This window comes from Mastacembelus armatus, chromosome 14 (assembly GCF_900324485.2).
Source record: "Mastacembelus armatus chromosome 14, fMasArm1.2, whole genome shotgun sequence".
Classification (NCBI taxonomy): Eukaryota; Metazoa; Chordata; class Actinopteri; order Synbranchiformes; family Mastacembelidae; genus Mastacembelus; species Mastacembelus armatus.
In genome coordinates this window covers 18475171-18491469 of record NC_046646.1, presented here as the reverse complement: position 1 = coordinate 18491469, position 16299 = coordinate 18475171, and the positions used below count along the sequence as shown (strand labels likewise).

General features: G+C 39.3%; 2 protein-coding genes across 3 annotated transcripts in view; one reads left to right on the top strand and one right to left on the bottom strand.

The window, feature by feature from the left end:
• Positions 1-10373, bottom strand: part of LOC113142993 (replication protein A 70 kDa DNA-binding subunit-like) — a 34294-nt gene extending 23921 nt beyond the window's left edge. The window contains exons 1-9 of the mRNA XM_026328403.2: positions 10239-10373; positions 9727-9774; positions 9005-9083; positions 8633-8741; positions 8448-8536; positions 8256-8354; positions 2707-3013; positions 369-471; positions 179-247 (exon numbers count right to left, since the gene is read on the bottom strand). Coding sequence (XP_026184188.1) covers positions 179-247; positions 369-471; positions 2707-3013; positions 8256-8354; positions 8448-8536; positions 8633-8741; positions 9005-9083; positions 9727-9774; positions 10239-10271 — 936 coding nt within the window. The 5' untranslated portion in view covers positions 10272-10373. The remainder of the gene's footprint in view (positions 1-178; positions 248-368; positions 472-2706; positions 3014-8255; positions 8355-8447; positions 8537-8632; positions 8742-9004; positions 9084-9726; positions 9775-10238) is intronic.
• Positions 10374-10882: 509 nt separating this feature from the next.
• On the top strand, positions 10883-15927 carry smyd4 (SET and MYND domain containing 4). Of its 2 annotated transcripts, none has more exons than XM_026329398.2 (10): positions 10883-11116; positions 11424-11568; positions 11915-12004; positions 12718-13705; positions 14004-14270; positions 14533-14729; positions 14841-14988; positions 15097-15213; positions 15438-15561; positions 15761-15927. In XM_026329398.2, exons 1-10 carry the CDS (start codon positions 10983-10985, stop codon positions 15882-15884), a joined length of 2334 nt encoding a protein of 777 aa, XP_026185183.1. In that variant the 5' UTR covers positions 10883-10982; the 3' UTR covers positions 15885-15927. The 2 variants fall into 2 exon arrangements, with proteins under 2 accessions (XP_026185183.1, XP_026185184.1); XM_026329399.1 differs by having other exon boundaries at positions 10976-11116; positions 11938-12004.
• The last annotated feature ends 372 nt before the right edge of the window (positions 15928-16299 follow it).

Genomic DNA, 16299 nt, shown 5'->3' with positions numbered 1-16299 from the left:
CGCCAAGAAACAAAATGATGGCCACAATTAAAAGAACCTTCTGAAAGAATGTGAGTACATTTACTTGTAGGATTTATCTTGTGCAACAAATACAGAAGTCATTACTTCTGTCTAAAATTTTCAGGAGGCTCTTATCACTTCAGGTCCAGGTGGATATGAGTGAGTGGAATCTGCTCACCTTGCCTTGCTCCACTAGAGAGAAAAACCTGTCCACTTCATTGTTGAAGGCTGTGATCTTGATTTCTCCCTGTTGACCAGCACATTTCCATTTAGTTACATTCTGTTACATGGACAAAATAAAGCAGCCATGTGTGACATATGCTGAGATGCAATGGAAAGATATTCGGCCTATCTACGCCTCTACTCACGCTCTCATCCACTATATCAAAGGAAAAGAGCTTGCCCTCTCCTTTAGAGTTACTCCAGGTGCGAATACTAGACTTGTGGGACACTCGGGCTCTGACAGTCCACCTGGGGATACAAACAGAATCTTGTAATAGTAAATCAGAGTGTGCAGCATTTAACAAAACATTATTTACACAATATGCTATAACAAATTATGGGCCTTAAAACTGACCTTGATTTGCTGATAACATGTCCAAATGCCTACTAACCAAAAATCAAAACCTGTGCAAATGTTTACTTTACGTTTACTCTATTTCCAATCAACAAATTTCTTTTATGTGCATACACACCACACTAAACAAAGTATATGATTGTTGTTTTAAAGTTCTATGAAAGAAGGAAAAGCATCCAGCAACTTTCTTTTCAAAAATCAACTAGGTGTTGTGTATCTGCCAAATCCTGGAGGCATTTAAAATGTACATATTATGTTTTTAACAACAGCCAAGAGCTGATGCAGCAGTGAGCTTTTTTGACTGGGTTGATAATTGTGCAGCAGAGAATATTCACACCATAACTTTGACTGCAATTAAATCCCCTATCATGAGAGCAGCTGCTGGCCCAGAGTGAACCCCATTTCCTGCTCAGTATGGATAAGGCTTCTACTCCAAGGTTTATGGCAGCCAAAAGCCAATTATAGTCTGCTCTAGATGCTATTACTTAACACCAGTAGAATGAGATGAGACAGCCATGCAAATGGACATAACAGACTGTGTGCATATACTGAGCATTTGTATATGATATGTGTACGTAACACTTTGTACCACACACAGATGCACAGGAACACACCTGCACTTTTTATTTCACTTAAACATACGTAGAAGAATCACAGCTGCTGAAGTCATCTGTTTTACTCACTGTAGCTACTCCCCAACTTCAAAGTTAGAACAGTCATCAGTTTATTACAACACCTAGAGGCACAGTTATCTTTACAGCTTGCAATTTCAGACAGGGATAAGTTATCAGAGCCCAAACATGGAGAGAGAGAGTTGACAAGGTACCTTTACTGTAATCTAGACAACTACATCTTGTTATGCTTTGCTCTTGTCTTTTTGTGAATAACTTTAAGGTCAGAGACAGAGACTAAACCTAATGAAATGATACCAAGTGAGAGGGAAAAAAAAACAGCAGTAAAATGGAACCCTGGAGGAGGTAAAGAAAATGTGAGAAAGAAGCAAGGGGAAAAAATGAGGCTGGTCAAATCCCCACCAGGCCAAATAACAGAATCAAAACCTCAGCAGCAGACCATAAAGACCCAGTGGTACCTGCCATTAAAATGTCTCTTTCTGAGGCAGGATTGGTTATTTCATTCCCTTGCAAATGGGCCTACTAACATGAACAAATTCACAGAGCCACATGCATTGATACAGGAAAAAAAAATCCATGAATGCACACACACACATTCGCATCGTCAAACATGCCCCAAAGTGCTACTCAGAAATCAAAGCAAACAGGGAAGTAGAAGTATGCATGAGAAGAAGAACAGATGTTTTACATAGTATTGGGATTGTAGATTTAATACTAAGAGATAGAAGAGACATTTTGGCCCTTAGTCTATACTCAACAACCCATAATGAGGATTTTTTTAAAAAATCAAAAACTGAAATCTCTCATTTTAATATTTAGCTCCTTTGAAGTGGCACTCCAAACTGTGGTCACATGCATCCTTTTCACTTTAATTATCCTTGAGATGTCTCTAGAATATAACTCCACTTGTAACAGCACTGATTGAACTTAATTTTGAAAGGCACAACTTTGTGTTTAAAAAAGCTTCACAATCCACCTCACATGTTAGGACAAAACTAAGCCATGAATTGTAAGAAGTTCTCAACCTCTAAAATTTAGTAACAGACTAGAGCTCTTCCTTTTGTTGGTAATCCACCAAGATGGAGTAACCAAGCAAGAGGGGCCATGGTCAGAAAGGTGATGACGACCGCAACAGTCACTCTTCAGAAGGACAAATGATGTAAACATCAGCTTAAACGAGACAAAATAATGACAACTTAAAATTACAGGTCTGTCACTGGGCCAGATAAGATTAAAGCATGAAACAAAGCAAACAATGCTGGTTTTATAGAAGATAAACATATCTCATCTACATAATGTCGCTAATGCTGCTGGAAGCAACGGCTCGACTGGGACAGATGTCCGAGTAGGATAAAAACTGTGAAACTGTATTGTATTGGAATGAATATGTACAGTGAGTCAGTCTTTTAATTTCCAACTGAAGAATTTACCTTATGTTTAAATTGTCAGAAACCATGTATCTGAAAGCAGGCCCAAAATATGTACATTTACACTTACTTGCTTTGGTAGGGGTTCAGATGAGAAATAGAAATCAGTTTTGTTGAAGAACTTGGAGAGGTGCTGGACGCCTTCATGGGGGAGGCCTTCATGGGGGAGGCCTTCATGGGGGAGGCCTTCATGGGGGACGCCTTCATGGGGGAGGCCTTCATGGGGGAGGCCTTCATGGGGGACGCCTTCATGGGGGACGCCTTCATGGGGGACGCCTTCATGGGGGACGCCTTCATGGGGGACGCCTTCATGGGGGACGCCTTCATGGGGGACTTTCCCACAAAGCCTCTTCCACAGCCCAAGGGAGGCGATGGTGCTGAAAGAGAGTAAATTCATTCAGATGAGTAAACTAGTAGTGAACAAAGAACAATATTCATTTTGGTAAATGATTTGTCAAGTCAGTTCATTTATCAAGCAAAAATGCATTCTAAATTGCATATCTGGTTCAGATTTTGTACAGCTCCCCCTGAAGCCACAAAAGATTTTTATCACATATCACTCACTTCTCAAGGCCTGTAAGCAAACCTGATGTGTAAAAACCACTGGAGTTCCCCTTTAAACTAACGTCCAGATTAGTTCTGTTTTATTTCTACACAAATATGGAAAAGTAGAATTTTTTTAAAATAATTTTCTTTATTTTCCATACATGATGATAAAGTTATTACTGTGGATGTTAAAGTACTTAGTAACATTAATATAAATTAATAATAATTAATTAATTTGACTTAATTAACATAAAGCATCTATCTATCTGATCTTGATTTAAACTGTTTCAAAACATTAGTAGTTGCACTCTTTTTCAATCAGGTGAGCAGTGCCAAAATCATAAAACACCTAAGAAAGTTAAACTCTCCCTACTCTCTCTCCAGAGAGTTTTTCAGGTCTTTGTTAACATCAGTTTGTGCCAATGTATTAAACCATGTCCCTCTTGGTTATAACTGGCAAACAAAATTTATAATTACTGTATTTAAGCCTTTCAGTTACAGGAAACAGAACAATCAGGATTAGCTTTCAGCCCTTGTTTTGCCATTATTAGTCTTGTGGCCAAGACATCAGACATAAAAGTGTACTAGTACACCAATTAGTTGTAACGACTCTCAATCTATATGATTCCTGTGCATGCTGTGCTACTGAGACCTCTTTGTTTTTTGCAGACTTTGTGCTTTAAATTTAATATAAATTGTTTAAAATTGCATTTTTTTCCCCATTGGTAAAATATCTATCCATGCCAAATATCTCACCATGCCAAAGTCTAGAACTTTTTCCCATGAAAAAGGTTCTAGAGACATCTGAAGGTTAAAACCTATTTAAGGTTCATGAACGTAACAAAGCATATGGTGAACGACCATCACTGCAGAATGCCTTTAGGTTTTGGTTAGAAAGCTAATTAGCATACTTTCTATTAATATCTGCCATGCTTTAATAGCTCAACTGTGTCATTAATATGAACTGAAGAAGCTAACATTTGTTTTTGTGCCCCCCCCCCCCCCCCCAGCACTTCAAAACTGGATTTAGATTTATGAAAAAGCTAGTCCCTGCTTTTCACGTAAGAGAACCAAGCAGATTAATTAAGCAGACATTTTTGAAAACACATAGTATGCTGCCCAAAATTAATATGTTGATATTATTTGTCTTATGATTAAGATGTTAAGATCTATTCAACATCTCAAACAAATCAACTCAACAACAAAGTTAAGGAATAAGTTCCTTTCTCTCTAAAACAACTGCTCAGCTTTTAAAATCTGTTGCATTGCCATGCTACAAATACCAGAAAACTTGAACAGTTTGGATCAGCCCACACAATCACAAGGTGTTATCTCACCTCCCACAATAAAGTAGCATCAGCCCCATCAGCAGTGATTCAGACTCAATAGTTAGCTGCTGTCAAAACACATTTTACGCGATGCCTCATTTTGGGATGAATGATATGCCATATAGGACAACAGCATTTGGGAGAAGAACTGTCAAGGATAAAAAGATGTAATTCCACAGAGAGCACTCACCTGATTTTAGCTACTATGCTGGAGGACAACAAATACTCACCACTATTATATCCTCCTCTGTGGGTGTATAATTCTGTGTGCATATATATGTGTGTGTCAAGAGCGAACTCCATGGGGAAATCACAGGCTGAACAGCTATTTTCAGGCAAGGGGTAATTAACATCAATATTCATACACACATATGTGGATAGGGTGTTAGAGAGAAGGAGATGGTAGCAAAATAAGAGAAGGGGAAATGATAGATGATGGTGGTTGTGATTTGGTGGGTAAAAGGGGGTGCAGTGGAGGAAACACTGGGACACAGCTTTATCAAGTAAGCTCAATTTTTGTGATTAAGATCAGTACAGGCCCATGATATGCATTCCAATAATATATTCAACTGCCCCTGCTTGTAAAGAGTGTTCTGGTGATGAAGGCAATGTATGGAGAAAGAGAAAAATATATAGACAAGAAAAAAGCAATAAAAAGAGAAAGTGAATAAGAAAGCAAGTGTATAAAAGCGTGTATGTGTATTAGAGACAAGAAGAGGGAGAATTGTTAGGACAAAGGAAACCTGCAGAGAACGGTGAGTGATGAATAATGAATATTTTTTTAACTGCACTTCAGCAAGTGCAGATCTCTTTGTGGAATTTAAATATCAGCCACAAAGCAGTTCGAAGATTGTCTATTTTAAGTGATAACACAGAACTGCTGGTGACTACTATGTGATGACCTCTGACTTCTGCTTAAAGACCACTTTTTTCTTTAACACTTGAGAATGTGCATAGTGCGACACAGATTTGGATGATTTTTTTTTTTATTGCAATAGCACAATGTTCCTTGTGACTGACTTGCTCAAACAATATTAAATGCTCAAACCATCTGAAATTATTTCTATTATTTCTTATATACTTCTGACCACATGTTCCAACTCAGAGATCACTAAAGAATATCTAGAGCTGACAGGTGATGCTTTCCATTCAATTCATTGTTTGCTCCCATCCCTGCTCCTCCATTCTCTGACCTCAAAACTGATCAGAGGATATTTATAATTTAAAACATTCCAATCCCAAAAATACATTTTAGCGTAGGCAAGGAGTGAAGAGAGAGGGGAAAGGAACTACAGCTGTGCAGGTGTAGTTCCATGTTCCTTAAAACACAGTTTCAATCAAAATATGTCTACTGGTTGGTCAGCTGATCTGATGGGAGAGTAAAGGAGCAGACGGATGGGCTATTGTAACAAACAATCCAAAAAAAAAAAAAAATTGTTTAGATTGAATCATGAATCACTATCGCACTTTCTTTTGAAATTCAAATTTAATTATTTCTACCTCTTATGGGACAGTAGACGTGCTGTGCGTAATAAGAAGTAGCCATCTGGTGAAAATAACACTGGAGTGAGCAATGATGTCCCACCTGGTAAATAAAGTTCCTCTGTTTTTGTGTCTCTTCATTGCATCTTAGCTCTCTCTAGCATCCCCCCCTTGGGAGGCCAGAGACAAGGAAGCGAAGTAAGAGGAACAAGCAAGAAGTTAGCCGTTAGCCAAATGAAAGTGCCCAGGGAGTCAGTGTGCTGCTTCAGGGCTAAAGTTTCTACAGAGGCTTGAAAACAAATCTTCTAATAAAACAGGAGCTTTCCTAGTCATTACATCGCCCACAGCTCATTGGAAAAAACTTAATTTGTGGTATTTAGCAATTCTGTGAATTCACACAAATTTAACGATTTTACTGAAAATGCAATGCACACAAATTGGACAGAATTCAAACACTTAGCTGCAATAAGTAGGAAGAAAAAAATCACTGAGATCTTATGCATAAGGCTTGTTTTTGACTGAAGAGAAATGCATGAGCATTTCATCAACAAAACAATTAAACAGAGCAGCAGGTTTTCTGTATCTGGTGGGATCTCTGAGGTAACATGGATCAAAGGATATAACGAGGAAAGAGTCTGATGAACTACTTAATGCAGAGCCTCATCTTTGCTGAGTCAAATTAGTTGACTTTCTCTCTCTCCCTCCGTCTGTGCATCACTACAGAGGGATTCAGTCCACAAAACAATATTCATGAAGTCATGAACTGAAGGAGCCATCAGCCCACACGAGCTCCCCCAGTCACTACACACACATATACAGACACACACCTACACACGTAAAAACACACAGAATATACCAGGCGCTCATTATCCACCCACATGCTCACATCCTCCACTGAGGAGGACTATCGGGTATGTTTTTGCCACATAAAAATCAATGTCGATACTGAGAGCAGTTGGTTGTATAAAACAACCGAGTGAAACAAAGGCTAAGCTAATAAAAGAAGATTCAATAAAACACAGGCTACTTTAGGCTTGATACACGGCACTAGCCATCTTGGCAGGAAACCAACCATCTTTTGAGGGTCTTATTCTGTCATAAAAATCCGGTTGGTGGTGAAACAATGAAAGGAGTTATGGACTACACCAGTTGCTGTGGCCAGTAGGCAAAAGATATTTTCCTGCTCTTATAGCTGAACACTAAATATGATAAAAGTGCACAATTCAATATGAAAAAGTCACTTGAGTTGAAGGAACTGCAGACTTCCATTAATTTTACATGTCTGGTGGCTACATTCAACTGGTTGAAAAACACACTGTGCCTTCTGGTCCCCTTCACCTAGTTCTTAACACACTTTTGAACATTGGAGTCCTATGAACAGCATAGCATTTGCTTTTTAGTTTGATAGTGCTAGTTAAAGTGTTATGTGGTAAATGGACACTGCTGGTGTCATATCATTGATGCAAAACAACAATACTGAGGAAAAAAAAAAAAAAAACAGTGGGAGGACTTCAGATTGTTCAGCAGCACCCTCCTCTCAAAGGGTACATGGCTCCCTCTGTTGGTGATATTAGTTTGTAAAAACATTCAAATTTTACCTGAGACAAAACACAGTCAGCTCCTAGAATTTCCTGTTTTTCTTTTCTTAAACTACCTATTTTACATTCTTACAACTGCACAACACACCTCTTGATGACTGATATAAACAATCAAAAAAATACTTTTGAGATCTCAGACTAAGGAATGAACTCTGGGAAACAAAGGATCACTGACAATGAGGACAACTATTTCAAAAGCTAACATTGTCTCAAATGATGATGATTGATTAATGTAACTGATTCTTACTGGATTCACTGACTTCATATAATACTCATAAACCCATTCTGATGCTCTAGTTTCTTCTGCATGACAGCAAAACAAGAAAACATTTAGTTGACAAAAATGTATTTCAGGGGATTAAAGTCCTAATAATCAGCACATCCATGTGCAAAATTAAGAAAAAAGAACTTGTTTAAAATTGTGGCATGAACTGAGTGCCTGAGGGTGTCTGCAGGAAATGTTTTGTTGTGTTCGAACATGATTTATTTAGGCATCCCTACCTTGCACACAGTGGCTGGGAAAAACATCCACATATATTTTTGCACTACTGTCAATAATCCATGTGTGCTACCAGTTTAAAACCACAGAGCAAGAACTCAGCAACAAGAGAATCATATAAACAGAAAAATGAACTTGTATACAAAAGCTTTGAAATGACACTCACTGCTGTTGATCTTATTGGAAGGTCCAGGTACTGCAGCAGGTGAAGGGGATGCTGAGATAAAGGTGGATGAGACCAAATTCTGTGGAGAGGATGCCTTAGCTGCAAATTGAATAAAAAGCACAAGGGGCTTGCATAAGCTTTTTATTAGAGTTTCTATCTTCAAGCAAGCACACTTTAAAAACATTATACCACCTGTACTATATGGAGTAGGATTTCCAATCTTCCCTCCAGTTTCCTCGGCCGACTGCAATATCTCCATATCCATCACAATAACTACACGCCTAAAACACAAGAGGAAAGTAAACATAAGGCCAGACCAGGTTACAGACAACGAACAGAAAGGAGAGGTGGAATGAAAATAAAAAAGGTACACATACCTGTCATCTGACAATGAATTGGTGATGGTCTTCTTCAATATACACACACAGTTCGGTACCAGGAGGTTTTCTTCTGGAAGATTGTTTAATTGGGTGGCCAACAGAAAGGCTACATGCACAAACACAAACAAACCTAAATACTGTCATCTCAGAAAGAATGACTCAACAGATTTATTTATCACCGATACTTGATAATCTTCTGAGCAACTAATGTTCCTTAGTTAGCACTGCTCCTGTACTTTAGAATTAATATTGCTAATCTTGAACCACAGGCTTATCTGTTAGTCAGCTGCCAAAACACAAGACTAATCTGTACCTTTACAAGCCAAAGCCAGTCTTTAAAGTTTTCTGGCTTTTCTGAAAGATACTCACAAGACAGAGAGTGCTGACCATCACTCATCATCAGCCGGAACCTGGGTGGCCCAGACGTGTTAGGGATCTGTCGTATGTTCTACAAAACACAAAGTTAACGAAGGGTTTTAAAAGCAAAAAAAAAACAAAAAACAAAAAACAAAAAAAAAAAACATTTTAAAGCCTCTGGAATTCCCACTTGATACTGGAGAAGTAACAGTTCCCAGCTGCAGTTTTGCCATGTGAGTACACAACGGAAACATTATGTATAATAATAACAAAATAAAGGTAAATTATCAGATTCAGCTTTTTTATTATTTAACTTATTTGACAGAAAGAGTATAACTAAAGACAGAAAAGGCAGGCAGCGAGAGGGACATAGTCACAGCATATGGTGTGGGTTTTAACCACTAGGCCATTCATGCCCTCATACCAATATTACCTTAATATGAATTATATTACATGCTTGAGTAGGGTCAGATTGAGAAGTAGTGCTTTACAGCAACCTCGGACTTTTACGTGACTTTTTCCATCAGTGTACCTCAGCGTGTAACAGATTTACTAGATTAAACTGAAACTCCCATCTGCTAATTTTATCCAGTAAAAATAACCAGTTTCACAATTAAAATTGAGCATATCCCACTATACTGTTGTCACAATAGTTAATTATGCATTATGTGGCAGGTACAGACTGAAAAACAATATAACTGGACTGGCTGGTTAAGTGGAGTGAATTCACTTACCAGCAGCTGCAACACGGGACTGTTCACTTCAGAGCCTGTGTACAGAGCCTAGACAAAAGCACATATAGGTATGTTAGTACCTACTACCTATGTAGCATCATTCTGTCCAATCCCATTGTCATCATGCTAATGCAAACTTACGATATGAAGCTGCTGGGAATTATGAAAATGCCAAGTGTTGCAAGCGTCAATATCACTTTATAAGCATCGCCTCTCATCAAGGAACATCATTATTTTACCATTTAATGTAACTAAAGGATTATTTTTAGACAGTATAAGCAACCACACGGTAATTTCATCACCGCATAAACAGAAAAGAAGCAGAATACTGAAGTTTAAACAACTGAATCTGTTAATGCTAACTAACAGCTGTAGCCTAGACCTTAAATAACCTTATCATTAGCTGGCAGTGCTAACGTCAGCATCCTGCAACTAGTAGAGCTAGCCACAAAATATCGAGTCATAATAATTAACTAGTAATGCAGTAATACTTGGTGTTATTTAATACTTACTTCGATAGCTCCCTGTGTGAGTGTTACAGTCATGTTTCCCAGATGAAGTTAATGTTTAGCTTTTCTGAGCAGCCCAAAATAAACGTATAGGACTTATCGCGAGAAAACCGACGCAAACGGCACTTTCCAATAGCTGCAAAAGACGCGAGAACTACACCGGATATGACAAATTTCCGCCTTCAAAGTAAATGCGGTGGCTAGACATGATATGGTACAGCGCGAGTTATGTAATTTTATATGATTATAAATAAATAAACAAAATGGTAGCTGAATAGTTAGATTCATCACACTGAAAATATTGCATCTGCGAATTAGTTTGTGATAGCAGATTCTAATCTTGTATTTATGGTTTGTTTTTTCAGTATCCAAAGTTTATACTTACAACAGAAGGGGATAGAACTGAGTCACTTTAGTTTACAAGTAACAATGTACTTGTGTGAAGGCTTTCTCTGATGTATGTGAGAAGGGGATCACTAAATTAACATATTCACGTCCCAGTTTTCTGTGCTACACCAAGAAAAACAGCTTTGTTTTAAGTTTAATGAGAATCTAGTTTAAAGATAATTCAGCCTCAAATTAACATCCTGAATGGTTTATGTTTTATTCTGAAGATTTTAGTCGAAAACTCGTTTGATTAGCAGTAACTTTACAATGGTGCTGTGACTGCTGCAAAGTGGCGTGAAACGGTCTCGAAGTAAACCAGAACTTCCTACCGGACTACATGAGGTTTCCTTGTACTTCAACATGGATCTTCCGTGCATGCAGTGGCAGGATCACGTCACACAGAAATGGACCGGACTCGACCGCGGATTAAAGGAACATTTTATATCCCTGCTCGAAATAGATGATGTGTTTAAATGTGCCCTAACACTGACAACGTGAGTAGCTAACGTTAGATATGGCCACTGTAGTTCATTTAACAATGTGAGCCCTCGGTTTATTATAAGAGCCTTGGCCATTAAACTATTAAACACGAACAACATAATCTAATTCTTTGTTCACTTGTTCAAAACTCTAGTCCAAAAGTTATTCAATATTATTTGTCAGAATGCAGATTGCAGTTTATTTGTCCATGATGATGCTCCTGGGGAAGTTTTCAGGAACAAGCCACTGGGTTACTTGTTGATAAGTGGTAAGTAGTTTTTTTTTGTGTATTCTTTAATTTCATCTGTTTCTGCTTTCCAGCCAAGATGATGTGGATTTTCTGCAGTCAGTCTCTGCACAATACACAGTACAGAAGGACACAGAACAAGCAGCCAAATGCAGGGAGAGGGGTAACTCCAGCTTCAAGAGCAGAGATTACACTGCAGCCGCTCTACACTATTCACAGGTGAATATGGCGTAATAACAGTGTTAGACAGCAAAGAGACACTTCAAGTCACCACAGAGACCTGAAAGTTGTCAAAGCCCATCACTGAAGGTATAGATGCAATGAATAAATAATGGAATTCAACAGAGTATACTGTGTTTAACTATAGCCATTATCTAATGTAAATAAGATTATTAATTATATTATATTAATCTGGTTCAAGATGTATTCCAAAAAGAACCACATTATACTTTGAGAGCAGTCAGCTAAACATGCATTTGGGATTATACTGCAGTGTGCATGGCATGCCTCCCATTTCTAATCACTATGCATCAACATCCAGCCTCTCTGTCTACTGTCATGACAGGGCATATGTTTTGCTCCCCAAAGCTCAGAGCAGCTGTCTCTGTGCTATGCCAACCGCTCTGCCGTGCTCTACCGTCTGAAACACTACCAGGTAAGATGGTGTCATCTTCAACAATTAAATAATGAGACAGTGTTCTACATCTTACTTGTTGCCTGAAAATGGGCCTGTAGGTGTTTTACAGATTGTATCATCAATGTGTGATCAGTTTGAACAGCACTATAAGAATACTGCAGAAAAAAAGATGAAGATAAATATATACGTAATGTATTTGGAACTAGCTGATTATTTGCAAGAGCACATAACTAATTTTTAACTTAACTGATGTATCATTGACATTAAGGGCCATTCTGTTCTAGGTCAGCCTGTTAATAGGCAGGTCTGTGGACAGACATTTAGCTCCAGGCCAAATCTGTTTGCAGATCTACTCAGGAAGCAATTGCACCCAAACAACACCTGTACCGCTGCCGTTTTGGCTGTTTGCATGTCATGAACTGATGAAATGTCATTGCAAGATAATTCTAGATATCCAGCTACTTGTGGATATTTGGAGTTTTTCTGCATTAGTTATTCCAGTTTATCTATAATTGCTGTAGGAGTAACTAATATTCATGTCATTTTTTAGTGTTATAGAAATTATTGTACTTTTCCTTTCTCTGCCTTCTGAGGATAGTATCCCCTGCTTTAGGTGCAGATTAATACTCAGCCCTGGACTTTCTGTATTCTGTAGCTAAAATCTTGATTTAAAGTCATCTTTATGTTTTGCTTTTGTGATGGCTCACTCTGGCTCACACTCTTTTCCTCAGGAATGCCTTGATGACATTGACAAAGCCCTGAAGAATGGCTACCCCTCTCATCTTTTACACAAACTAGAAGAACGTCGCATACAGTGTCTCAATCACCTCTCTGCGGGTAAAAAGGCAGAGGAAGGTCAGCACGATCCTGCCTCAAAAAATCTTAAAGGTCCAGAGAAAGTAAAAAGAACATCTGTTGGCTTCAGCCCAGAGAAAGGTCGACACCTGGTGGCTACAGAGAGATTAGCAGCTGGGGAGGTGATCCTTAATGACAGGCCATACAGCTGTGTCCTCATACCAGAGATACAGGAGATAAAAGGGAAGGCAGAAAGGCTGAGTATAGAGAGAGGTGTGTTTGGAACAGAGCACAGGTACTGTCACAGGTGTTTGACTGAAACACTCCGACCTGTCCCGTGTCAGGGATGCAGCTACAGCTGTTACTGTTCAACTGGCTGTCAGCGAGATGCCTGGGAAGAACATCACCGCTGGGAGTGTCCACTGGGAGCAGATCTGTTAGTGACGGGTGTGATGTCACACCTCGCTCTGAGGGTAACACTAAAGGCGGGGTTAAAAGACATCCAAATGGCCAGGGAGCCAATCACATACAAGTACAAAACGTCAGAGCCAAGCTGTCTAAACAGAGAGTCCAGTGATTCCTCCCCATGTCATACAAACCAACCCGATCCTTCTACTTCATACTACGGTGACTCTTACCTTAGCGTGTTTCACTTGCTCCACCACCTGAATAACCACAGTCCTGGAATGCGTTTCTTGTGTGCTGTTACCATAGCAACACTCTACCTCAAACTTAGCAAGACAGGACCTCCACCTGCATCTTGGGAGATCAGTAGACCTTCAGGGACAAACAGCCAATCACCAGAAGAAGAGGGAAGTGTCAGAGGTTGGAGCTCAGAGCTGTGGCTGATGGGAAGTGCAGTTCTGAGGCACATCCTGCAGCTGAGATGTAACGCCCAGGCAATTGTCATGCTGCAAGACAAAGGTGATTGTCATACAGATTTCTCAGTTTTGTCACACTAAACAATCTTAACTGTGTGTTACAGTCAGAAACATGAAAGCAGCCTTTAAACCGTTCATACTGTATAAAATGTTATTTTTTTAATGATTGACTAATTGATTAATAATGTTAGCTTGACTGTACTGTATCCAAATATATATATACAGCCCAGTCATACAGTCCAGTGTAGAAAAACTGGTGTCTGTTTAAGCATTTCATTGTCAGCTGGAAATGGTCTTCAGTCACAACGTGACCTTTACTGTCTGGTTTTTGGATCTCACAGGCACAGCAAACACACCAGTGCAGTCCAGCAGGGAAGTCCGCATTGCTACGGCAATATTTCCAACTCTTAGTCTTCTGAATCACTCCTGTTCTCCCAACACCAGCCTGGTGTTCAGCACTGGAGCTAGTGCTGATCCTTCTGGTTCAGATGTGTGTGCAGATGTCAGTGAGGGTACAGCTGAGGACAGAAGCACAGCCCGCGGAGTCACTGTAACTGTCAGAGCAGCCAGAGATATCCCTGCCGGACAAGAGATCCTGCACTGCTATGGTAAGAAAAAGATGATGAACATGTGCGTAAGCCAGAATCATGTTGATTTAAGAGCAGTGGCTGCAAAAGAAGACTATCATTGTCAGGTTTCAGACAGACAGACAGTAGCATTGGTTAATTTTTTTCAGTGTTCTTTTGTAAAACACAGGTTTTTGTCAAAGTACAAATAATCAGCCTTAAAATATCATCATACGTATTTTTGATATGAAGAGACAATGAAGCATTATGCAGTTGTAGGCACCTCCTATCCTCTCTCCTTTAGGTCCTCACAGCAGTAGGATTGTGACCCAGGAGCGCCAGTGTCTCCTGCAGGAACAGTATTATTTCCTTTGTCAGTGTGAGGCCTGCACACTGAGCCAGGAGGAAGAAGGTCCAGAAGGAAGACTGCAGTGGTTGGATTTTGGAAATAGTCGACATGAGTCTGGACTTCTGTGTGTCAAATGCAAAGGATTTCTCAAAGTACATGTTACCCATTACTGGGGACTTTAACCTTACAAATTTGAACATTATGTACAATTAAATGATTATCATTCCATCTTAATCATTTGATACATTTTTAATAATTTTCAGAAAAGCAGTGAGGGCAAAGAAGCAGGATTTACATGTTCGCAGTTATCGTGTGGTCATCGTATGTCTTCATGTGAAGTGACTAACAGGTTGAAGGAGATCAGGGTCTACCTGGAGAAATCTGTGGATCTCATGGAGAGAGATAAGCCAGGTAAGAAGCAGTACCATATTTCAATTGTTGATACAGTAATGTGTTGCCATTTGTTCAGAAGGCCTTTGTTGCATCTCAGTGTTATTCTTCTGCTCTGCCGTCCCTCAGCTGAGGCCTTGAGCCTGTTGAAAAGGGCTCAGAATCAGTCTAAACTGATCCTTGCACAGACACACCCTCTGCAAGGGGAGCTGGCTGATGCCACAGCCAGAGCATATGCTACAATAGGTAAGAATAATAATGCATGAGTATTTACATGTGAGCTATGAATAAAAACTATTTACTACTGTTTCATGTGGTATTCTGAGTGGCCATTTGTTTCGGCAGATTTACCTTTGCTGGTCTGTGAAATTACAGACATTTTCATAAAAAACTGAGTTAGCCCTGTAGGGTTCCTCTGTGAAAAGTTCACTGGAAGGTTACTGTTTTGTTTCCTCTTACTCTTCCTGTAGGTGACTGGAGTAATGCAGCTTCCCATTTGGAGCAAAGTGCTGTAGCTATCAGGTCACAGTATGGAGAAGACAGTATTGAACTGGGTCGACAGCTCTTTAAATTAGCTCAGCTACATTTCAATGAGTGAGTAAGCTGTATAGAAAGTGATGACATTTTTTGGGGCACTCTGGTTAAATGTGTAGTTGCAGTGCAACTGTTCAAGTAATTGCCTAAACTGAAGATACTGAGTTTGAAAAGAAGAAAAGCTAGAAAGTCTACAACCTTACAACATGATAACTTTGACTACTAACAACTCTGTGTCCTTATCCTCCCCTTCTCCCAGTGGTGCCAGAGGTCTGGCCCTCTCTGTCATCCCCAAGGTCAGACGACTCCTCTGTCTTCACTGTGGTCCTCACTGTCAGGAATTACAGGAGCTGCAAGCTATGGAGAACTGCTTACAAGGATAGACAGTGCTGTGTAATTACAATTGAATACAATTGTGTAATTATCTTTTTGTGTGCGTTTTCCCTTTTTTTCCCTATTAATGTGTAAATGCAATGTATACATACAGGGAGTTTTATTCTGACAGACATTATAGTTTAAGCATACTGTTATACATGAGAGTCTACGCAGCTACAAAATGGCCACAAGTATACATCTCTGACCTCAAGGTGTCACAGTGTATCCATCAGTAATTTCAATTTCATGCTTCAGTGATAGTCGTGCAGTGTGAGGCACTTTCTCCACCATGCACTTCCAGCTAAAACGTATTTCTTTAAATGAATCTGAAGTAAATGTGTGTGTTTTTCATGGGAGCTTGAAGCCCATTAAGAAATGGTTTACATTGCACTTAATCAACCTATGAATTCTGCACATACTCCG

What these genes read in the sequence shown, in the direction of transcription:
- smyd4 (XM_026329398.2), top strand. Translation starts at nt 10,983, where the DNA reads ATGGATCTTCCGTGCATGCAGTGGCAGGATCACGTCACACAGAAATGG. An exon ending in CCGCTCTACACTATTCACAG is followed by an intron (nt 11,569 to 11,914) that starts GTGAATATGGCG and finishes CTGTCATGACAG; the next exon opens with GGCATATGTTTTGCTCCCCA. An exon ending in ACCGTCTGAAACACTACCAG is followed by an intron (nt 12,005 to 12,717) that starts GTAAGATGGTGT and finishes TCTTTTCCTCAG; the next exon opens with GAATGCCTTGATGACATTGA.